General features: G+C 35.9%; 1 protein-coding gene across 2 annotated transcripts in view; it reads right to left on the bottom strand.

Annotated features, from left to right (window-relative positions):
* Tango4 (transport and golgi organization 4) overlaps window positions 1-25,723 on the bottom strand; it is a 143,112-nt gene that overhangs the window by 63,059 nt on the left and 54,330 nt on the right. For both annotated transcript variants that reach the window (XM_090402466.1, XM_090402467.1), the window contains 4 exons: window positions 18,539-18,634; window positions 16,078-16,170; window positions 4,382-4,531; window positions 253-354 (listed from right to left, as the gene is read on the bottom strand). In XM_090402466.1, coding sequence (XP_090258592.1) covers window positions 253-354; window positions 4,382-4,531; window positions 16,078-16,170; window positions 18,539-18,634 — 441 coding nt within the window. The remainder of the gene's footprint in view (window positions 1-252; window positions 355-4,381; window positions 4,532-16,077; window positions 16,171-18,538; window positions 18,635-25,723) is intronic.

The raw sequence follows: 25,723 nt of genomic DNA on the forward strand, positions 1-25,723 counted from the left end.
TAAGAACTTAGGAAAAAAAAAATTCTTGCCGATAGTGTTGCCATCTATGGTTGAGGCCCAATCTCAGACCATCCTCTGTGTGTGTGTGTGTGTGTGTGTGTGTGTGTGTGTGTGTGTGTGTGTGTGTGTGTGTGTGTGTGTGTGTTCCCCCTTCCTTCCCTTGCTATATGTAATACTATGTTAAAGTAAATTATGAAATCCAAATATATACTGAGATAACTTAAAATATATATAAATTTCACAAAGAATTACCCTTGCAGATGAATCTCTTCCGCCTGTAACCAGAATATCTATTGTTGGATGTAAGGATAAAGCATAAACACCACTCAAATGACCATGATAATGACGAATCACCTGCAAGATATGTATTTTAAATATTGATTATTTTAAGTTAATGAACTTAAAGCAATTTTTAGCAGCATCTTATTTCCATATTACAAGAATAAATAAAACACTAACTGCAGATATTAAATGGAAATTTTCATAAATTCAAGCATTTGATGTTATAATAAAAATATTCCATCACCTTCCAAACCCAACCTTGTTATGGCCAGGTTATTTGGTTATCATATAAAGCTAATTTATGCCATTAGTCATTAATCTTACTGCCATAGTCTGCACATATATTTCCTAGCCATGTCTGGAAATTCAAGATTACCAGCAGAGTTACAATGTATTAAAGTATCCAAAAAGGGGAAACTATTGCTAGATTCATGTTCAATAGTGAACTTGATGGAAGTATATAAGGAGTTAATTTTATTGAGAAACTGAAGTAGTTCTGTTTCAGAGTGAGACCAGATTGCAAAGATGTCATCCACAAAATGTAGTCAAATACAAGGTTGAGGAGAAGAAAGTGTTAGAAATCTGTTCTACTAAATGCTCCATAAAATAATCAGGACTATATAAGGCTAGACATTGCAGTACCTTCAATCTGTTGAATTAATTTATTAAGCCAAGTAAAATAACCAGCATTGATAGTAAACTTGAATAATTTGACGAAATCATCCGGGAAATCTACTTGTAAAAGCTGTGAGTTTCTTGAAGTGGTATATTTATAAACACTGAAACTACATCAAAGGAAACCATCATTGCAGATTCTTGAAGAAAAAGATCTTTAATTATTTTTTTGACGTCCAAATCTATTTTTGATATAAGAGGTGATTCTTCCAGTAAAGTTTTGAAAGATATTTTGTCGAATAATAAGTAGGAGATCCTATGCAATCAACTATTGGGCATAATGAATAACCAGATTTGTGTACTTTAGGAAGGCCATAAATACATGGGGAAGGAGCATGATGAATCCACAACTTCTCAATATTAGCATCTAAGGAATATGTCTGATCTAACAATTTACTCAATTTGTTTAGGCTCTCTGTCAATTATATTATAAATGAAGTTAAACATTAACATCACTTATAACACTTAACTTAAACAGCAAAACATTAAGTTTGCAATTATAGTCAGTGGTATCCATGAGTACTGCTGTATTTCCTTTATCAGACTTAGCTATTACAATATTATTATTTCGGCATGAAGATCGGAGAGCTTGTAATTCAGGTAAAGAAATATTCATGGAGGGGGTTTAGCTTTATACAAAATCTATGCGATCTTAAACCTTAACTTGTTGACATCATCTATACATACTTCTCTAATACCTTTTTCTACACCTACCATAAAATCTAAATGAGGCAAACACGATGTTTTACAGCAAAATTTGTCAAAACTTTTGACAACACACCACTTAATTCATCATTGGTAAAATGATGTTTGGTTAGATTTATGATCCATTTTTCATGTACAAAGCTGGGTAGGACATCTATATAATTCAATATCCACACCATCTAGAGCCCAGTAAAGTATTTTTATCTATTAAGCGCCTGTGTTTTCTCACTGATTTTACCTGAATGCATGATAAAAATCTCAACTTTCATGGGGGGAAGGGGACTCTGTTATCCTCATATGAAATCACCTTCAACTGAAAAAAGGCCATATAAAGATTCCTCTCATCACAACAATATAAATTCAACAATCACAGGAAAAACAATCATAAATAAACACAATTAGTATGCTTGTAAAGGAAATAAACCCAAAGATATATTTGTAGAAGAGATAAATGCATAAAAGAAAAAAAACTTGATAATAATAAGTAAGAAAATAATAATAAAAAATCATAAAAAAGGTGTTTTGTAAGCAATAACAGTTGAACTTAAAACTGCTTATGTGTAAAAATAAACAATCCAAACATACTTTGCAAAAGAACACCAACAGTGATCAAAAGAAACACAAGAAAAATAAAATAAATCTAGTATCAATAAATAACAAATCATTACATACAAGATAAAATTAAATAAAATAAAATACTCAGCATAATTATAGGAAATTATCATAAACGATCAGTAAAAAAAAAAAAGGTGTTTCAACTAAAATGGTCCAAATGAAATCAGCTTTTTAGAGACAAGGACAATGAAAATAAACATTCTAAACATTGACTGCTAATATAGGCACAATTTTTAGCGAGGATGACAAATTAAATGTATATATAATTTTGATAACAGAATTATCAAAACTGGTATGGTAGGAAGTAAAGTGAATAAATTTAGATGAAATAAGAGAGAAATTAGTCAAAATGCTAAACTAGCTGTAATACAAGACAGTGTGCAAACCAATTTTAACTTATGGATCTGAGTGTTGGGCTAGAAATAAAACATAATGAAAGATTTGAGACCACACAGGGGAGAGTTCTGAGAAAGATTAGGAGAGTATATATATGGAACCAATGGCAGTATCATATTAAAAACAAGGATATTAGGAAAGAAATTGGCATTGTTGACATTCAAGAATGTGTTAGTAGGGCCAATCTCAAGTGACATGTCTACTTAAACAGAATGGGAGAGGAAAGATTAGAAAAAACAAGTGTCTTTTGTCAGGATGGCAGGAAAAAGACCCAGAGGAAGACCAAGATCTATTGATACAGTAAGGAGTGCCTTAGAAGACCAAAATATAAGATCTGATAAGATTTGAGTCTTGACAGATAACATATTAATATGGATGAAAACTGTTCGATAGGAAATTAGTAATGATGTGATGTTTTTCATGTAATACTATGATATGAATATCCTGTACATCCTCTGATGGTACATATCAAGAATTTGATGTTGAACAAACTTTCAAATGATACCACAAATTTTAATAGAGATCCTGAATTTTAATACCTTCCAATAGCCAACTGGAAACTCTGACTTTTTTCCAACACGAAAAATTCTATTCTATTTCATAGCCTGGGAAAATTCTGACAAAATAATTCAAAAATTTTTCATTTCGAATTATTTTGTCAAATTCTGTCAATAAACATGGCACAATTATAGCAAAGATACTTTTATTGTTAGTCCTAATACTGAAAATTACCATACATCATTTTAACAAATTTGCAAACTGCTGAAAAGTCTCAACCAAAGTTGAATAGTATAATGTTATTCTAAAAGAATTTGCTTATAGGCAAACTATTTACAACAAGCTATTTCTGTGATCACTATGAGTTTGCTATAGTGAGTCAACTGTGCTTAAACACATGCATATATGATTACACATATAACAGGTTGGCAGAAACTTAAAACTGTTCTATATACAATTAGAAATTGTTCAGAAATGAATTTTCAACTATGATTGATATTTCCATAATTTTCATGATTACCATTATGTGTGGCAAATTTATGCTATTTGAAGCACTCTAACAAATTTCTTCACTGATGGTACAGTTTATGAAATATCAAGCTGTATTTTTGGTATGTTTACCATAGATATAATTTTGCCACTAAAATAGCAGCAAACCGGAAAAAAAATAAATTGACTGTGAAACAAAATAACAGAAATAAAGGGAAAACAATGGCGGAAAAATACTGGAGACGTAATTTCCTTCCTAATAAAGAAGGGATATAAGAAATATCCCTTTTGAAAAATATTCTTCAATATCTTTCAAAAATGGGGAAAGAGAGAGAGAGAGAGAGAGAGAACAAGGGAGGTCACTCCTGGAAGATGCATAATGGTGAGAGGTCAAGATTTTTTGCTTGGAAAATGGCAAATGAGTGGAACGGGTTTGCAGATGAATTCATGAGTGCTCTGTCAGTGAAAGAGTTTAAGGAGATGTATGACACATTGTGTAAATAATTGCACTGTTATTTACACAATGGTGTAAGTAAATAGTGGTGCTCATCATAATGCTCATATAATAATAATTTGGAAGAAAACTGCTAATAAGAAGTCAGTAATAATGTAAACTGATATGATATAACGTGTAGTTCTATCATAGTATCTTGTACACCCTGTGATATCAGGATCGATGATGATTTTCTTTTTTTAAAAGTATACAAGAAAAATACTGCACCTTGTTATATTCAAGATCCCAACATTTCACTTGTTTATCTTCTCCACATGAAAATAAATAAGGTTGCCTTGAACTAATGGCAAGTCCTCTCACTGCACTAATGTGTCCAGTAAGTGATAACTTTAGTTTTCCACTTGCTAAGTCCCAAATCTGTAAAATAAAATTAGCATGTTTAAGAAATATTAATGCATTACCACCCGACAAAAATGAATAATAAAAAATGTTATTCTAAAAATGTAACTCTGCTGTGTGTGCGTATATATATATATATATATATATGTGTGTGTGTGTGTGTGTGTGTGTGTGTGTGTGTGTCAGCACAAGCACACACTAACACATAAATTAATTGTATGACTACTCCAAAGTAATGCACAGCAAATGCAATAGACTGCATCCGAGATAGGTAAATAAAAGGGTACATAACATTTATTTAACGATAACAATTCACATATTCAGAATTACATACAGCTGACTCATACAATTTTTTTTATTATGCTTCATAAGATTACAAAGTGTAAAATACTTAGATAATAATGCTAAAAACATGATGGTAATACATCCGAGTCAAACAAATATGATAACAATAAAGTGATTTCCAATAAAACAGGAATAAGTGTTTCAAAGGCTTTTTTTTTTGTATTATGTCAACTCACTATTAAAAATATCTAGAATCACATAAAAAGTCACTATCATTTGTATCTTTATTTCAACCATGAAATAAACACAAACTTAAAAATATTGTTCACTGATATAGACAAATACTGCCAAAACAATGTAAAAAGAGTGAAAAAACTAATTCCAAATATGACATTGCTGTGCTGCATTGCAATCATTCCCTTTTGAAAGATTTATTATTATTATTGCACAGGAATTGGCATGAGTCTGAAGACTTATCATGGGAGGTCCAGACTATCTACACAATAGCTATCATATTTCACTCTGGATACATTCACTGACAAACTATACACAAAAGACTCTGACAATCCACTCCACTCATTCACCACCAAATGAAAAATCCAGTCTTAAGGCCTTATTTACCACACACTACTCAATTTCCAGAGAAAAATCCTTGTTCTTACCCAGCCAAATGCTGTTAAAATTTCCTCTGCATCAACCCTATAAAAAAAAAAAAAAAAAAAAAAAAAAAAAAAGCTAACGGCATTTTATTCCCATATAGGGAGTAGGCGAGGGATTATCCCTATCTAACTTTTGGAGACTGAGTGGGCAGTTGAATTTCCACTGGTACCCGATCAGAGATAGATGGCCCAAGGCTATCACCAATCAAGCAGCACAGTGAAGAGAGACGGCTCAACATGTGCCGCCATCTTGTGGTTCCTAACACAATATATTGTGTTAAATCTGGAATGAAAGGCTTAATTTATCCTCAAGCATTTCAATTGGAATGCACAATTCCCCAAAGGTAAACTTGTAAATAGGTATAAATTCAAATTTTGTAAATATAGTAGTAACGATTTCTTCTTATAATCTTTCTATGTATTGTTTTATGAATGGCCCTGTAAATAACAGACAAGAATTAAGATATAAAAAAAAAGGTAATATTGTAGCAGGAAAGTAAGGGGAAAATGAAGAATTTTGTATAATCGAATTATAAGTGTGACCCCAGGCAGTAATACAATGTCCGAGGCACATGCAATGCCCACGTGGAGACGTGACGAAGAAGATGAAGGTATGGTGTGCAAAGAGGCTTGTGTAAGGGGTGCAACCAATGACGTAGTAGGGAGATCAGATGCAGAGGAGTATAAAAGGTTTGGTGGCGTGAGCTCTCTCGCTCTCTCATATTTTTGAGGTCCTTATCCCATGGCAGGAGCCGAAGAGAAGTCGTTTAGGTGAAGGCAGGATGGTCAAGCACCGGCAATATGGTTAAGTAGCGGCAGAGTTTGAGCATTCTCATCGATGCAACAAAACGTCTAGTGAACGCCAAAATATTGTGCAGCTCCAGCCGTACCTTTCCATCAGAGAAGTTTGAGTATCCGGAAAAGAAGTGATTCATGACCAAAATCACTGGATGGTCGAGACGAGGAACAACAGACCCCAGAGCTGGAAAACCACCTAAAGTAAGCCTGTAGGAAAATCAGAAGTGAAGAGCCTCATGAAGTATAGAACTGGTCAGTAATGTAGAAATTTTGTGTCCATAGTATTGTAATTTAAGGCCAGGGTGAACGAAAGTGTTAAATTTCTTGTGATTGAAAATGTTCAGGACTCTAGTACCTAATCTTCTAGCAAGAATCTTGTAGCTCTAGAAGTATACTGTTTTAGACATGTTATTAAATTGATTTAATATGGTTTTGTCTTAATATTTTGTGGGAGAGTAAGATATTCATGAGCATAACTGTAATAAGTGAGCGGGATTGAGACAGCTTGACTCAGTTTGTGTACCTTAATGTGAGATGTCGAGTATAATATAGATCTTGTCTGTTAGTGTATCATTTACCCTTAGAAATTCCTCATTTAATTTAGTTTCTTTGAATAGCATGTTTCATAATTTAGAGTGAATAAACTTTCATGTTTTCTTTACAAAAATCAAGTTCTGATTATTCAAGCCAATGCACCTCGGTGCTGGGGGTGGGGTGGGGGGATCAAAGGAAGGGACTCCCCAGGAGGACAAGGGCCTGTCGACCCAAAGTTTGCTTGTGTTAGATTAAGTAAATCGTGTAGTAGTCTGCGGGCTGACTCTCTGACAATATTAATTCTATTGTATAGGAATTAAGATGGTGCAGCGTTAAAAAATTAATTTTCTTAATTCTGAAAAGGAGTTGACTTCATATTTTCAGCCAGGGAGAAATTTGGTTCTACCTTGGGGCAATCTCTTTGTCTGAAGGATTTGCACATGAGTTCATCTAAGATTATGGCCACAGTGAAATTAGGGAACTTTGATAGATAGATAGCTGTATTTAAGGGAATAAGAAGTAAGGAGTGAATTAGAATAAAGATAAAATTAATTGAGAAGGGAACACAAAAATTTAGGAAAATAACAAAACTTAAGAAAATACAAGACATAGAAGATATAAAATAATAAATAACAACATTAAATAAAACAATGGTGCAGCCAACAGGATGTTGATTTATTGAATTAAACAACAAGTAAATGAAGTTAGTGAAACAAGGTGAGTTAGTTTTGGCTTGAAGTCAGACGATTTTTGGTGCAGGGAATTAATTTAGCAATATTGTGTGTAAAATTAAGATAGTAATTTTGTAAGCCTATATATACAAGTATGAATCAGCCATCTAGTTCAGGCATGGATGATGGGGAATTTTTCAGGACCATCAACCTTCAATAGGTTTTTCCTCTGTTCTCTGGAGAGGACTCTGATGATGTGGGAATGTTCTTTAGATACGCAGAAGAGCTTAAGAGGGTTGGTCGATGGAGCAACTTCCAATTCCTAACATTGCTTCGTGGCACTGATAGGGAAGGCGAGGAAAATTTTCCGCTCGCACCTTGTTTTAAGAGGGACCTTGAGTTATGAGAATTTTAAAGAGACACTCACCTCTGAATTCTCCAGGAAGGAGGGATTATTCAAACACTTAGGACACTACAAATGTATGCAAGAAAAAGGGTGACTAGCTTTCTTAACAGAATATTAACACTCACCCGGGAATTGAAGGCCTCACCTGAGGAGGGAGTCCATCTTGAGTGGTTAGCACTCCAACAATTTTGGCTCGCCTATGAATTGCAAGAGAGTGTTTACATGAAAAGGGTTAGAAGCTTTAATGAGTGTTATGAAGTAGCTAGAGAAAAGAAGAGTGTTGGAAGACTTAGTTCAGTCCTTTGAGATAAGCAAATTGGTGCTGGGGGTGGGGTGGGGGGATCAAAGGAAGGGACTCCCCAGGAGGACAAGGGCCTGTCGACCCCAAGTATAGACGATGAAGGCAAGCTCTATAGGATGCAGAGCGTGACCCCACCTGAGGCACAAGGTGAAGGAAATCTCGCCCTGGTTTCCTTCACCAGGAAGGACTCGTAGAAGGAGTCCCTTCTACGAGTCATAACCAGTTCCAATGCTTATACTTAAACCAGGACGAGGTTTCCTTCACCAGGGCAAGATTCCCTTCACCTTGTGCCTCCTTATCAATTCTTCGTAGAAGGGAATTAATTTAGGAGAAACTCCTAAATTAATTCCCACCGGAGGCACAAGGTGAAAGAAACCTCGTCCTGGTTTCTGCACTGGAAGGACTTGTAGAAGGAGTCCCATGCAAATTCCTACTAGACACAGGAACCCAAGTTTCAGTCATTCCTTATTCGATGTTCAAAAGGCTTAGCTCTCTAAGTGCCGAGAACCTCGTTGAGCTTCAGCAACCCCACACACTAGTAGGTATTGCCAGGATCGAGCTTTCTTCCACTACAAAAATAAACGTATGGAAAAAATCGCCCTCAGGAAGGACAGACAGTATTTTGCCTTCACCACAAAGTGCAAAAATACCAGCTGTGCCGACTTCCCCAGGGAGCAAGGAACTCGGCCATGAGCTTTCACTTTCATGAACACCGTGTTAGCTGACGTATTAGGCAAGGGAGTCTTGTGTTTCCAGGACGACCTGCTAATCTACTCATCTACACTAAGAGAACACAAGGAAATTCTACTGAAAGTTCTGGACAGACTGAGTAGATCCCGTCTATCACTTAAATGCTCAAAATGTAGATTCTTCTTGAAGTAAGTGGAATATCTGGGACATATAGTGAATAATAAAACCCCATCCAAGGATAATGTGAGTGCTATACTGGGAGCAAAGCCTCCCTCCACAGTGAGACAAGTCAGGAGATACCTGGGGATGGTAAACTTTTACAGGAAGTTTATCCCCCAGTACTCCAGATTAATGGATCCCATAGTGAGACTTACAAAAAAGGGGACCAAATTTGCATGGGGGGGAGGAGCAGCAATGAGTGCATCAAGCCTTGAATCAGGCTTTGACCTTAATGCCTGTACTCATGTATCCTAAGCTTGGACAGACTTTCTTCCTTGCTGCTGATGCCTCTAAGAATACTATTGCTGCAGTTCTGGAGCAAGCAGAGGGAAAGAATTTCAGGCCAATTGCCTTTATAAGTAGAAGACTGTCTCCCTCTGAGCGGAACTACTCTGTGATTGAGAAAGAGGCCTTGGCAATCGTATGCAGCCTTAGAAAGTTTCAATACCTATTACTGGGCCAACACATCATCCTCAGGTCAGACCACAAGCCCTTATCCTTCATTTCTTCGATGAAGGATAAGAATCAATGCGCTGGTCCTTAGAGCTACAGGAATACAATATTGAAGTAAATTATATTCATGGGAAGTCAAATGTGATAGCCGACTACCTATCCAGGTCATTAGACCCCAATCCTGACAAGGAGGACACCTGTGCCAAAGAGAAAAGGGTCAACCCTGTATTGATGATAAAAGGGGAGTGAAGAAAGGGTCTCTGCCCCCCCCCCCAACTTCTGATCTGGGGAAAACAAATCATTGATACCAAAAACTGGATCCAATGTGGGGGGGGGGGGGATTACACAAAGGCTATTGGATGGAGAGCCTTTTGTGTTGAAACAAGGCGTCACGGAAAGATGGAAGGAAACGATCCTAGTTCCGAGAGTCATGATTCCTTAGGTGCTGTACACGCTTCATGATGCGGACCTAGCCGGCCATCAAGGCATTCATAGAACCTGGAAGAGGGTGACGGACAGGCAGAAGGGGATGAGAGATGATGTTGAGGCTTATGTGTCATCATGCCATTTGTGTCAGCAAAAATCTACCATCACTGGCAAAGTCCCCCTCCAACTGTTCCCCTTTCAGGCTGTGGCTATGGACATTGTGGGACCTCTCCCTACCACTTCGAAGGGGAATAAATATATACTTGTCGCGAATGACATGTTCTCAAGGTTTCCCGAAGCCACAGCCATGAAGGATAAACTGCAGAGACTGTGGCAAACAAGCTTTTCAAGCTAGTTTTCTCAAGGTATGGAATGCCCAAAACGCTTTTATCAGACCAAGGCACCAACTTCATTGCTGAGGTGATGTTGCAATTCTGCAAATTGTTGGGGATAAAGAAACTATTTACCCCCCCTACCATCCCCAAGGATATGGGATGCGTGAAAGGATGAACCGGACTCTGAAACACACTCTCCAAGCTCACAGAAGGACGAGTTTTGGAGTGGGACACTCATCTTGCGCACACCCTTTTTGCATGTAGGACAGCTCTCCACGCCACCACAAAGGAAGCCCCCGCAGCTGTGCTCTATGGCCTTGAGCCTTTATTCCCCAACGATTTCAGAGGTTCTACAGCAAACACCGGTTTTCCAGATATTGACCAATATCTGAACAACCTCATCCAGGAAAACAGATTAGCACATGAATTAGTAGCCGAATCCAGTAACATGTGCTCCCAACGTGCCAGGTCATAAGCAAACAGATTACGAAAATACAAAGATTTAAATCTGGGTAATTTGGTCCTACTGCAGCAGAACTCCGCAAGAAGAAAAGGAGGAAAGTTTAGAAGGGAGGCTGCTGGACCTTTTGAAATTATAGAAAAATTCTCTCATGTAACATACAGGATTAGAGAAACAACACGTCAAGGAAAAACTATGACCTTCTATTCGAACCGTCTGAAATTGTACAAGAGTAGATCTGATAGGATAGTTTGTTTAGGAGATTCACTCGAAAACATCTGGGGAAAATGAGGGAGGCTAACAGAAGGGAAGAAGCTGCCAAGAAAACAAAATTAGAACCAACCCCAGAGCACACTCACTCAAGAGAAGAAGCAACAACGGAGAGGAGGAACAGAACTTCTCAGAGGAATATCTTCCCAGATATGTCAGGTACAGAGAAAATTTGAGCACAAATCGTGGGGATGACACTGTTCGAAGGGATCAGAGGGAAAAGGGGGGGGGGGTTAGATTGCAGAGAAACACTACATTCCCCCTTGCCAAGATACTCATTTTAAGGCCCAGACATAATGGAAAGGTCATCTCCAGAGAAAAGAGGGAAAACTAAAAGAGAAAATTTTTAAACAAAGGGGAGGACTCTTTCAACAAAAGAGTCACTCATACAAAATCTAGCAGGAAGCACAACACTGAATTAGAACATACTTGTGCTCCTAGCAATCAAGCTCATTTTATCAGAAAACATGTCATGTTTAACATAGAAAGGGTAAAATAGAAAACGAGACAATAAGTCTCAGATTTGAATCGGTTATCTGAAACGATGCTATTGAAATAATATGTTTGGATTATGCATAATATTTTAAACATTAGTATTAAATCTGTGTCCTATGCAAGAAAGTAAATGTACTGCCAACAAAAGTCCAAAGGTTGCAGGCTAACCACAATCGGTGATGTAACACCCTAAGCTAGAGTATTCATAGAATACTCTAGCTTAGGGTGAACGGGACACGCGTTCCCAGAAAGGAGCAGACACCATAAGGTGGCAGAGTGACATCACCCAGTTGGGACGAATAGGGAGGCGCCGGTGAAAAGTTTCCAGCGGAAAGAGGGCGTTAGAAAGGGGGATAAATACAGTTATGCAGGTCTGGTATCCCCCGTTTTTTCTGTTCCTGTTTCCCTCGTGCAGACTGGCGATGACCAGTATCAACTCTCCCGTGGCTGACTAATGCAAGTCCGGCAAGGCTATGCACAAGACGACGGCAGTTCATAAACATGGGTCATCTGTGAAACTGTGCCGATGAAAGACAGCAAAGGATACCCGTTAAAGAAGGTCGAGCTAAGCGACAGCGACCTACGTGATAAGTGAATGTCCAGCATGAAAGAATGGCCATTTCGAAATGAATACGTGACCTCCACATGGTAGCAGTTTGCAGCAGCGGTGATATCCAACAACAAAGGACAGACGAAAAGGTCTCAACATCAACGCTGCAGAGTGGTAAAGTACTGTGACTTTTCTTGCTTTATATTGATAAGATTTTTGAAAGGGAAAGAATAAGAACCTGGCTGAAAGAAGGAGAACTTTAATGATAATACATCTTCATGGACTTTCCTCACACTACCAGTCTAACCTTATTAGACTGGTAGTGTGAGGAAACCAAGTATTGTATAGTTCCAAGAATATTGAAAAGGGATTATTAGTTAATAATTCATAAGTTCAGAACTAGAATAGTGCCTTGTACCATATGTGTGCCAATTGTATGTGAATAATATGCCTAAAGTGTGAATGTTGTGCATGTGATTTAGATCATTACTTTAGTATTGCTTTGCTTGAGGTAGAATGCTAACCTCGTATTGTGTCTAATTTATTGTAAATACTTTTGGTCATATAATAAATATGTTTTCGTATGTAAGCCTGTGTGTGTGATCTAAGCATGAGACTGACTTCACCAATCATTAAATTTCAGACCTATGTGTGAGGGGAATATACAAACAGTTTAGAGATAATAGGCCATGACTGCAAAGTTAAAATATCTATAGCTTCCTAATTTACTTTACATATTTTGGTGATACTTAATTTCTGAGAAACTTCCCTAGGACAAGAACTTTCTGTCCTTAGGCTCTGGCTGGCACAGCTAATCAAACAAATTTGTCAGAGTCCAAAAAGGGGAACAGCCCCAGTGAACTAGTTTATAGATAATCTTAGAAGGCTCTAGAGTGATAATAATAGACAAAATAACAGAAAATAACTACGTAACAATGGAGCAGCCAGTAGGATGTTGATTCACTAACTTAATTTACTTGTTGACAAATTCAGTAAATCAACATCCTACTGGCTGTGCCATTGTTACGTCATTACTTTCTGTTATTTTATATATTATTATCACTCTAGAGCCTTCTAAGATTATCTATAAACTAGTTCTCTTGGGCCATTCCCCTTTTTGGACTGTGAGAAATTTGTTTGATTAGCTGTGCCAGCCAGAGCCTAAGGACAGAAATTTCTTGTCCTAAGTAAGTTTCTCAGAAATTAAGTGTCACCAAAATTTGTAAAGTAAATTAGGAAGCTATAGATATCTTAACTTTGCTGTCATGGCCTATTAACTCTAAACTGTTTGTATATTCCCGTCACATATAGGTCCGAAATTTAAGGATTGGTGAAGTCAGTCTCATGCTTAGATCACACACAGGCTTACATAGGAAAACATATTTATTATATGGCCAGAAGGATTTACAATAAATCAGACACAATATGAGGTTAACATTCTACCTCAAGCAAAGCAATACTAAAGTAATGATCTAAATCACACGCACAACATTCACACTTTAGGCATATATTTCACTATTATACACAATTCATCTACTAAATATTTAGCATATTATTCACATACGATTGGTATGCATATGGTACAAGGCACTATTCTAGTTCTGAACTTATGAATTATTAACTAATAATCCCTCTTCAATATTCTTGGAACCATACAATACTTGGTTTCTCAGACTACTAGTCTAATAAGGTTAGAGTCCCTGAAGATGTATTATCATTAAAGTTCTCCTTCTTTCAGCCAGGTTCTTATTCCTTCCCTTTCACAAAATTTTATCAATATAAAGCAAGAAAAGTCACAGTACTTTACCACTTTGCAGCGTTGAGATCTTTTCGTCTGTCCTTTGTTGTGGGATATCACCGCTGCTGCAAACTGCTACCATGTGGAGGTCACATACTCGTTTCAAAATGGCCACTCTCTCTTGCTGGACATTCGCTTATCACTTAGGTTGCTGTCGCTTAGCTCGACCTTCTTCAAAGGGGATCCTTTGCTGTCTTTCATTGGCACTGTTTTACCGATGGCCTGCGTTTGGGATCTGCTGTCGTCTTGTGCCTTGCCGGACTTGCGTTAGTCAGCCACGGGAGAGTTGATACTGGTCATCGCCATCCGCATCGCTGGTCTGCACAAGGGAAACAGGAACAGAAAAAACGGGGGGATACCAGATCTGCGTAACCGTATTTATCACCCTTTCTAGCGCCCTCTTTCCATGCTGGAAACTTATTCACCGGAGCCTCCCTATTTGCCCCAACGAGGTGATACCACTCTGCCACCTTACGATGTCTACTCCTTTCGGGGAACGTGTGCCTCGTTTGCCTTCTACGAATACTCTAGCTTCGGGCATTACGTCACCGATGGTGGTTAGCCCGTAACCTTTGGACTTTTGTTGGCAGTACATTTACTTTCTTGCATAGGACACAGTTTTAATACTAATATTTAAAATATTATGCATAATCCAAACATATTATTTCAATAGCATCGTTTCAGATGACGATTCAGATCTGAGACTTATTATCTCGTTTTCTATTTTACCCTTTCTATGTTAAACATGACATGTTTTCTGATAAAATGAGCTTGATTGCTAGGAGCACAAGTATGTTATTATTCAGTGTTGTGCTTCCTGTTAGATTTTGTATGAGTGACTCTTTTGTTGAAAGAGTCTCCCATTGAAGATCTAACAATATTTAATGTTTGAAATAATGTGGGTTCTACAGTCAATTTTGTTGAGTTTACAGGATGAAAAACCTGCTTGCCCGTACCAGAGATTGACTAACTCGGGAACTGGTCGAAAAAAGGCTTAGAAAAATTTCCTCTAGTCACCGACTAGATTCGAAAGCAAGTCTTCCTTTGTGCAGTCAAGCACTGTGGTGTGCAAATGCCATCCACTGAGCTACACAGGCTCTATATAACCCTTTTAGTAATATAAATATTCCTACCATATCCCCTCTTTTCTGCCTTTCAGTTAATTTCTGCAACTCAGATACTCTCAATCTATCTTCACAAAGGTATTCATTCCACTTCCTCATTTACAAGAAACTCAGGTGACAGAATTGTGCATAGTAATTCAAAGTCTTACAAAGATAATTTCCTTAACTCTAAATGGTAGTGTTCTTCACTCATGGAATCCCATGAGCCGCCTTGGCTACTTCTACAAAACACTGTGAGCATATAAAGGAATTTCCACATTAGGAATGTGGAAATTCTTTAGATGCTCACAGGAAGACCGTGCTATGCCATATGAATATTTCCAATTGATCCTTCTTTCATACTGCACGTAGAAGTTAGTGACATGCAAATATATGACACTTTCTCTCATCTATCAGTGAACATCACTACATACACACACACACATCATGCTACGACTGTCTGTCATGGAAATTGTTGGCAAAATTTCTCATAATCAGATGTGTTACCATTACTACTACAACTACTTCTTACTTCTTTTCACTATTAAACACAAATGCTTGTACTGCTTTTTTCTCAAAGATCATCCTGCATCTTTTCCTTGGTCTTCCTCTTTCTTTTTTTTTTCCCCTTTTTGTTACCATTATGACAAAACAAAAAATTGTTAAGTGTTTGGTGAGCTGGATTGGCTAAGAAGTCTCACACCTGCTTATGCATGTTATATTTCAAATACCCAGAAATCCATAACAACTGCGAACCATACCTTTGTTCATATGAGTGATTAGGAATAGCCTCTTTGGAATAAGATCATGAAGTACTACCATAAAGTCGAGGGGGGTGGTGGTCAAGGAGCAGGGCAGAACCCCACATGAATAAATAAAATAAACCATAAAGTCATTGAATATCTTACATATAGAATAGAAACATATGCAACATTAGCGTGGCTGTACAATACACTAATGTTGGGGTGCATTTTATGAATATTACAAGTAATCATGCAGACAGAAATGAAATATAAATTAGGTTAAGCAACCCACCACAGATTTTTTATTTATTTAATAGCCAGTGGAGAGAATCAAACTATCATAAATTATATTAAAAAGTTTAACTTACTTTTATGATTCTGTCGTTAGACCCGGTTGCAAACCAATCATTTCCTGGTTCAACAGCAATACACCGCACCCATCCTAGATGTCCACTAATAACCTGTATGAACATATAATACATAAATCATTAATGCACCTTCTTAACTTATGCAGGTGGTATCTAACAGCTAACCTGTTTCTGAAACTAATTCATTAGTAGTAGAAACTAGTAATCATGAAAAAGCCAGCTGCAGTGCTGCATGGGACGATTAATTTTTTTTTTTAAAATATGATTTGACTCATTTAAGTAGCAACTTTTGAATGGGAATCTTTGCTGTTATAGCAACTAACCCAAAAACATGCTAACCATATTATGCATATATGCAACCCAACATAGCGAAATTCAAGTAAGTAATTCAATTCAAGTAACTACAGTGATCTCTCAATGATCTGGCCTTCAAACAACTGAACTTTCTTTTAATCAACCTTTGAACTTGTCAGTATCAAATGATTCTTGGTACAGCACCATGTAACTGTACCTTCAATTATCTAACTAGAAAATTGATTTTCTCACTGCGGTCAGATAACTGAAAGATTACTGTACCTTGTCAAAACAACTTTTGCTATAAAATCAGATAAAAACTAGGAATATTAAAAAACAAATATAATCAGATAATGTTATTTAATTATTAAAGTTAATTAAACAGCAATTAAAAATAGCAAAAAAAAGTACAGTTTATAAAGTTCCCAATTACATGGATAAAGAAAGGTGATGCATTAACACTCAGATGAAAATAGTCAGCCCTTTCCTAAAATTGCTTTCTATAGATGGTTATATATATATATTTTTTTTGTTTGTTTGATTTTTTCTTAAGATAATATCCCCACCCCCCTCTTAAGAGTAGAACTTCCCACAGAAGGCAATGACATTAATGTTTCTCTTGACTGGGATTCTATTAAAAAAAATAAAAAAATCTGTGAGAAGTTTTCAGTATTGAGACCATATTGTAATATAAATAAGCAATTAAAACCTGACAAATTTCGTGTATCGTAAGACTTACATCATCAGGGGTAGTGGTACATAAGTTTTACACAACAAAAGACTATTAACAATTAATTACACATATCAGATGTTTTTGATGACTTCACAACTGTTAAATATTGCATGTTAGAACATTGCTAGTTACTGCTATCATGTTCTGTGGTATCACCAGTGTTATATCCTAGGTGCGTGGCAGTTAAAATTTTTTTGATGAAAGCAGACCATACTTGATGTAAAATTATTGCATTATGTAGGATCCTAAGCATTTGTGAGGCTTCTTTAAATTTTCTTGTGAAACAGTTATCAATATATGAGATTTTTGTTTGTTGCCAGAGTACTTGATGGCCAGTAGTGGCTGTGTGAAATGCACTCACTAAATATTAGAAGTTATTTCCTCTTATTACTCATCTTCATAATTTTCTCATATATATCCATACAGGTTATACCAGATATTTCAAAACTAATGAAATTAACATTTCATAGCTAGCTTCCAAATCTGATTAGTTTAAGTAGTAGATGAATTTCACTTCCTATTGTCAGACAACTACCCTGCTTTAGTGGAGGCTTAAATAAAGTTCTATTTAAGTCTCTAGAGAGGGTGGTGGTGGGGGGGGGGGGGGGAATCAAGCTTATCTATAGTGATCCGTCCACTATACTAATGTATTATACACTAACTAACTTTCATGGGGGAGGGGAAATTCATTAAAAAAAAGGCTTGTCCAAATTGGTCTATCATTTGTCAGACCTAATTTGGTCTTCCATTTCAATCTACTAAAACACTCCTAAGTGTATTAACCCACCTATCTCCAATTATACATGGGTCTTTTCCTGGCAATTTTGTCTCAAAACACTTTCACTAATCTTTCATCTGCATTTCTGTTTAAGTGACCATATTATCTCAGATTAGCTGTTTACACATTACTGAATATTAATAGTGTTTTATTTCTTAGATCTTCATTTTTAATATAGTGCTGCCAATGTTGGCATTCATTAACTCCTATAATTTTAATCAAAAATTCTCACATTTGTGGTCTGTCAGCCTTTGATTTTATTTACTTCTCATTCAATTCTTTAACCCATATATTAAATATGGTTTGAACACCTTGCTGCTTGCTTGGTATTTTTGGGCATTTTCTCTCCTATTCCATATAAATTTATTCAGCAATCTTCCTTCCAGTAGCATTAGCAGATATACACCAAACAATGCAATAATGTATCAATGAATGTTAAATACACAACAGCTGACTTTCTAAACAAATACCATTATAACAAACTCACTAACTATAACAGACTATTGAAAGCATCCTAACAAGAACAAGCACAATACTAAAGAAAAATCATTACAGTAAACCATCTTATAACAAACTACCCATTTGGTTCACAGGAATTCTCTATAGTAAGAGTCAAATGTAACTTTAAATACACAAAACAAATTTTTTATACTTACTCTGTATAGTTTCCATGGAGGATGCCACTGTGGCTTTGGTGTCGAAGGAGCTACTCTAGTCAATGCCTTTTGTTGTGCACCTGCTAGAACAAGTGCCTAAAAACAAAAAAAAAATATAACAATTAATCATCACATACCACTGTGCAATATTAACAAACCTATATACAGTGGTATCTCGCTAATCCGAACCCTCCAGTAATCCGAACTGTGGTTTGAAAGAAAAAAAGTTTTATTTATTACGTATTATTATTTTGTGTACTATTATTTTTATTTAATAATTATTATTTTAACTATTATTATTTATTTTATTATTATTACAATATAGTATAACTACGGTGATACACAAAAAGAGGAAATTCAAAACGTGCATAATTTGGTTAAAAATATAAATCCAGATGTTGAAATTTCACAAACAGATATTAGGGAATGGATTACAGGTAGAACCGAAAGTGAATTTGAAATTAAATCAGATGCTGAAATTATAAATATCACACTACAGAATGAATTAGAAGATGATGATGATGACAATAAAGAACTCGAAGAAAAAAAGTAAAACACAAAGAGGCAGTTAACAGTTTTAATATGTGTTTAGAATGGGCTAAGTAGACTGATATACCATTCCACAAAATTTTATTGATAATGCAGCTCCGAGAAGAAGCATTTGAAAAAAGTTTAGCTTCCAAGAAGCAAAAGAAAATCAGTGACTTTTTTTTACAAAGAAATAAAAAAAAACAAATTTTTGTGTGTTATTTTGTGAAACGTTATTGTTATGTTGTGTGTAGTTATTGTATTGTGTGCAAGAAAGTGATATTTTTTACACAAATTAAGTTATGTACTGAACTATGAAATTTTATTAAATCAGAATCCTCAACAAAAGGTACATACAAACTAAACTTTTTACTAAACTAAACATGTGTACTATATTATTTTTTAAGTTTTACATTACAGTGAAGTAGCTTTTTTTTTCTATCAGTTACTTCATTTATTTACAGAATTAAATTGATGTACCATTAGAATCTGATTATTTTTGTCTTAAATGCTAGTTATCGTTGTCTCTTAGGGGAAAATTAGCTAATCCGAACGAGGATGGTTTTTATTAGTTTGGATTAGTGAGATACCACTGTACGTTATTTAAGCGTATATTTCATAATAATCATCTTTAAACCAAGAAAATAATCATGTTTATTTTTTTCTAATACAGTATGGCAAGTATATTTTAAGAGTTCAAACTTGAAATATATTATATTCTTGCAAATACCATATACACATTTTTCTCTAAAAATAATGTCATCCAAAAATGAGATACACATCACAGAAAAAAATATTCTATTTCTCAAGTGGCAAACTGAATATATGAATATGTATATAATAGAATTTAATACATATTAGGGGGTGCCAAGTGTCAAAGCTGTATAACCAAGAGGAGACCTCCACATAGCCTTTAAAGGAATGCAGAGAACCGACCACGTCTTCTGACCTAATTTCCAATCCTCACCTTCTCGTGGTGCAACCTGTTGGGTATCTACCTGGATACTGAACGAACAAGGATTGGCTGGCAATTTGGGATTTAGTCAACCAAATTGTATTCTTATTGGCTTAAACCAAACTACAAAATGATGGTACAACATGACAAAATTTCATGCCGGCTGGGGCATCGCTTGGTTAAACAAGCCCCCCCCCCCCATTGTTTTCGCAAGGGAACCAGGACAAACAGCGAAAAATCAGCTACTGGAACAAATCTGAAAACACACCCCAACTCAATAACACAGTTAAGGATCAGTACTATCAACATAAGAAGCCTGAATGGCAAAGAAATAGAGCTAGCTGAGGAATTAGATAAGTACCACATCGACATAATAGGGGTGAATGAAACAAAAAAGACAAAAACTGGTGAGATCTTTCTGACCAATAAATACAAAATGTTATATTCAGGCAATGACAATCAAGGAAAAGGAGTAGCCATAGTATTCAACACTAAATACAAGGCTAATCTTCTTGAATGGCAGGCAGTCTCGAGTGGAGTGATGTGAGAAAGATTCTTTAGAGAAAGCAACTGACACAATGAAAAAGAAAAAGTTGGTCCTCGTTGGGAATCTAAATAGCAGAGTAGGAAATGATTAGGAGACATACAAAAATATTTTGGGAAAATTTGGAGAAAAGAGCAAAGCTAATAATAATGGCAAATACCTGTTGGATTTCTGCTCAGGACATGGACGGGTTATTACTAACACCATGTTCCAACATAAAAATGTGCATTAATTCACATGGAGAGAAGAGGCAAGGAATAAGAAAAGTTTCACTGACTATGTTATTGTCGATAGTGATGTTCTCTACTTGGTGCGGGACACAAGAATATACAGAGGATTTGAAATTGGATGAATGATCACTATTTAGTCTTGAGCAGGATAAAACTGAATTTCATTTTGAAAAGAGGGAACATTTAATAAAGTTTTAAAGCGGATTAAAGTTGAGCAGCTCTCAGATGTGAACTGTAGACTAAAATGCACAAAGATTATTGAAGAAAAAATGAAAGTGTTTGAGAACAAGAACCAAACCTCAGAGATTCAATGGCATGCTTTGAAGAAAACTCTTATTGATTCAGCCAGAGAGGCATGTGGTGAGGTTGTCTGCAAGGATAGAAAAATCGGAACTCCATGGTGGACACAGGAAGTTAAAGAGGCGATGAAGAAAAGAAGAAAATAAATATATATTTATAAATATCAAGAAGGTGGCAATATAGTCTGCAGGTTGTTGAAGAAGCTTAGAAATGGAGGAAAGAGTGCAGTAAAAGGAGTTAGAGATGATGAAGGTGACATGAAAATGAGAGAAAAAGATATCTTTGAAGTATAGAATAATTACTTCAAAAAATTGCTAAAAGAAACACGCAGTGATAGTACAGTGATAAATAACACTCAACAGGCATACAGTTAGGAATACATATCCATACTTGAAGTAGAAAAAGCCATCAAAGGCTTGAAATGTGGAAAGGCAGCTGGAGTAGATGATATTCGACCAGAAATGCTGAAGTATGGTGGTATAAAAGTCTTACAGTGGCTGCACTGCATAGTTTAGAAGGCCTGGACAGAGGGGCAAATTCCCAATGATTGGAGTAGAGCTCTCATAGTACCCATATATAAAAAGGGAAATAAAACAGAATGTGAGAATTACAGAGGTATTTCCCTACTGAGTGTTCCTGGTAAGATTTATGCCAATATACTTGAGAAGCGGTTGAGAAAAATTGTGGAAGAGAAGCTTGGTAAAGAACAAGCTGGATTCAAGCCAAACAGAGGCTGTCAGGATCAGATCTCCACTTTACAACAAATAGTGGAGAAATCATGGGAATATAACAAAGATCTGTATTTAAGTTTTGTCGATTTGGAAAAGGCATATGACAAGGTGCCAAGAGAGAAGCTATTCAATATACTACAGTTATATGGTGTCAATGGGGCATTATATCAAGCAATACTTAGTCTATATTTGAGTTGTAAGTCGGCAGTTAGAATTGAAGGATGTACAGGAAGATGGTTTAATGTTAAATCTGGTGTGAGACAAGGATGTACATTATCCCCTCTATTATTCATTATCTATATGGATCACATTATGAAGGAAAGTGGTATTAAACATGATATCAGAATTGCAGATGTTAATGTTAGCTCTTTGCTTTATGCAGATGATGTTATACTTCTAAATAAATCTGCTACAAGTTTGCAAGAGTCCCTGACTAAATTGAATAACTGTTATAATAGATTGGTATGAAGGTGAGCATTAAAAAGACAAAGACAATGAAAATAGGTAGAATTGTTGAAAATGTCAACTGTGTTGTGAATGGGGAACCTATGGAACAAGTAAAACATTTCAGCTACTTAGGCACGATTTATAGTGAAGATGGTAAATTAAATATAGAAATAGACAACAGAATCAACAAAGCTGGTATGGTAGGAAGTCAATTGAATAAATTCATATGGAATAAGAGAGAAATTAGTCGGAACACTAAATTAGGTGTATACAAGACAGTGTTCAAACCAGTTTTAACTTATGGATCTGAGAGCTTGGTCAAAGTAAAACACTTGACCAAAGGCCGCAGATATGAGAGTCCTGAGGAAAACTAGAGGTGTGAATAGATGGCATCAATGGCAATATCATACTAAAAATGAGGATATTAGGAAAGAACTTGATATTGTCATTTATATCTAATCTCAGGTGGTATGGTTATTTACACAGAATGGGCGAGGATAGATTAGCAAAACAAGTGTTCTCTGCCAGGTTGGCAGGAAAACGACCCATAGATAGACCAAGATATATGTGGATTGATACAGTTCAATGTGCCTTAGACAATAGAAATATAATATCTGATAATGTTGGAGTCTTGACAAGTAATAGACTGATTTGGAGGAAAATTGTAGATAGGAAGTTAGTTATGATGTAAATTTTTCATGTAGTACTATGATATCCTGTACACCCCCTACATGAGAGGAATATGATGATGATGATAGGGCAAAGGTTCACTTGAGTGATAGCTTGCACTAATGCTTTTCAGTCACCACTGTTTCCTTCAAATAAAAATGATATACCAGTAGGGAAAATAACGTAACTTTATAAGTTCAACTACTGCCACTATTTTATCTAAAGCAAGGGTGTTTTATAAATCATGCATCCATTCTGCACCATGTGTTTGAACTTAGAATGTATTTGGTTTTTAATCATTACAACACGAGTGTTATGCTGAATCTGTATCTGATTCTTGAAAAACTAACAGAAAAGCCTCAAAAAATGATGTACTTCTAATGCACTCAATGTGGAAGTGAAGACGACATTGTTTGAGAGCCAGAACAATAATAGTTATTGTTCTAAAGATTCCGATAGAAGTGATAAATATTATGGACTGAAAACAAATGTTCTTAAATTAACAAAGTGGGCCCAATGCGCTCTCCCCCACTTTTTTTTAAATTTTATTTTGACCAACTACTTTATTATTATTCCAGATTTTTTCCCCCCTTCTGAATTCAGGATGTGTATCATACCTTATAATATATGGTCAAAAAAAAAAAGCGCAGCTGTGTTGCTTAGGTGCCGATTGAAAAGTTCATATTAAAGTTTAATGGAGTGAAAACAGTACAATGAAAGAATTAAACACAGGTTTAATAGTTCCAATGTTTTGTCTGTCATAAAGATATCATCTAGGATACAATATATATATATATATATATATATATATATATATATATGTAGAAAGTATTTTACCTTGAGTGTAATAAATGTTAAGAATACCAAGCAATTTTTAAACCTGGTTTTACTCCATTTCCCAAGTATTGCTTACTTGGGAAATGGAGTAAAACCAGGTTTAAAAATTGCTTGGTATTCTTAACATTTATTATTTGCTTACTTGGGAAATGGAGTAAAACCAGGTTTAAAAATTGCTTGGTATTCTTAACATATATATATATACAGGGTGTTCGGGATAAATTTGACATATTTATAATTAATTATATTTTTCCGTAAGTTACATGTATTAACACACACTTCTCTTCATTTAAAAGTTTGGACCCTTCTTCATTCATATACAAGATGTCAGAAAGGATGGATAGCTGGAACCCACCTGAATCATGGAAGAGAATAACTTGTATCATGATGATTCGTGCCCGCCATCAAAATAAGGATATTACGACTGCTGCCCAATGCTCCCTGAATACAGTAAAAACAATCAGGCATGAACTAGAGACTTGCAATGGTGACTACGAGGATGTAGCAAGAAGAAAGATCCCTAGCAGACGATCTGATTGCGTTCGTACAGCAGAATTCCTCGCAAATCTGCAGGAACAGGTGTTGAAGAACCCTGGCATTGGAATTCGGGCTTTGTTCGTGGAATTGCTAACTGTAGTCAAGCCCTGGATAACAAGGGTAGCCAATGGTAGGCCGTATGTATGGCAGCAGGATTCGGCCCCTTGCCACACCTCTGGGAAAAGTCAAAAATGGTTGTCTGAAAATTTCTACGACTTCACCAGTCCAAATGTTTGGCCTCCAAACTCCCCAGACCTTAACCCCATGGATTATTTTGTATGGGGCGCAGTTGAAAAAGACACCAATCGCACTTCCAGTAATACAAAAGCCCAGTTAATGGATAAAATTAAAACAGTTTTTGCGGCCCTTCCCAGGGAGACTGTAGCATCAGCTTGTTCGAGGTTCCGAAGCAGAATTGAAGCTGTGATCGACGCTAATGGTGGTTATTTTGAGTAAATCTTGTTGATAGTATTGTAATTAACTCTGCCTGTAATGTTTTTTTGTCAATTCATTAAATTTAATAGATACAAAGAAGATTTTCTTTTTCCTTACGAAACTGTCAAATTTATCCCGAACGCCCTGTATATATATAAAAAGAATAAAAACACTATTAACTGTTTAAACCTCTTCGTAGCTTATGGGCAATCCAGAATAATAAATATAATAGTATAATTATTATATACAGTAAAACCCCATTTTTACGTTCCCGCAATTTACGTCATTTTCCATTGGTCCTGCTTAAGGCCTATTCTTACGATGTATTGTTTTCCCGCCATTAACAACTTGATGTTGACGTTATTTCCCGTGATTGGCGTTTTTTTTTCTCGGGTGGCAATACTGATTTTCAAATCGATTGCTGCAGAAATCTGTGCATTTCTGTTCCCAGATGGCGTTACTTACTTTTGGCTGTAGTTTCGTTTCCGCAATCACGGTGACCTGCACGGTTGCCGCAGTAACGTAGTGATGAGCGATACCGTGATTTTTCAATCACAGTACGAATTGATATTACAGAATTTCTGCTACGTAATTTAGCGTCTGAAAGTTGCTTTCAAGTTACGGTGGTGGATTATCCATGTTAGTAGCATGGAGAAAAAAGACAGAAAATGTATTTCGGTAGAAGAAAAGATGGCAATTCTGTGACGTGTAGATTGGCATTCCGGAACACATGTGCATTTAGCAGAAGATCTTGGACTCTCCGTGTCCACTTAGAACACGATAGTAAACAAACAGGTCAAGCACTGAACTCAATGCAAAGCAATCTGGTGCGATGTAAAAAAAAAAAAAAAAAAAAAAAAAAAAAAAAAAAAAAAAACAATCAACAAATAAAGATGATTTTAAATAGATAAATGTAAGTAATTGTAAATTCATTTATTTTCAGTTATTAAATTTTGTAATCTAGTATGTAGA

Source organism: Typopeltis vanoorti, chromosome 13 (genome assembly GCF_054136105.1).
Source record: "Typopeltis vanoorti isolate ZY-2024b chromosome 13, IOZ_Tvanoo_1.0, whole genome shotgun sequence".
In the NCBI taxonomy this organism is placed as follows: Eukaryota; Metazoa; Arthropoda; class Arachnida; order Uropygi; family Thelyphonidae; genus Typopeltis; species Typopeltis vanoorti.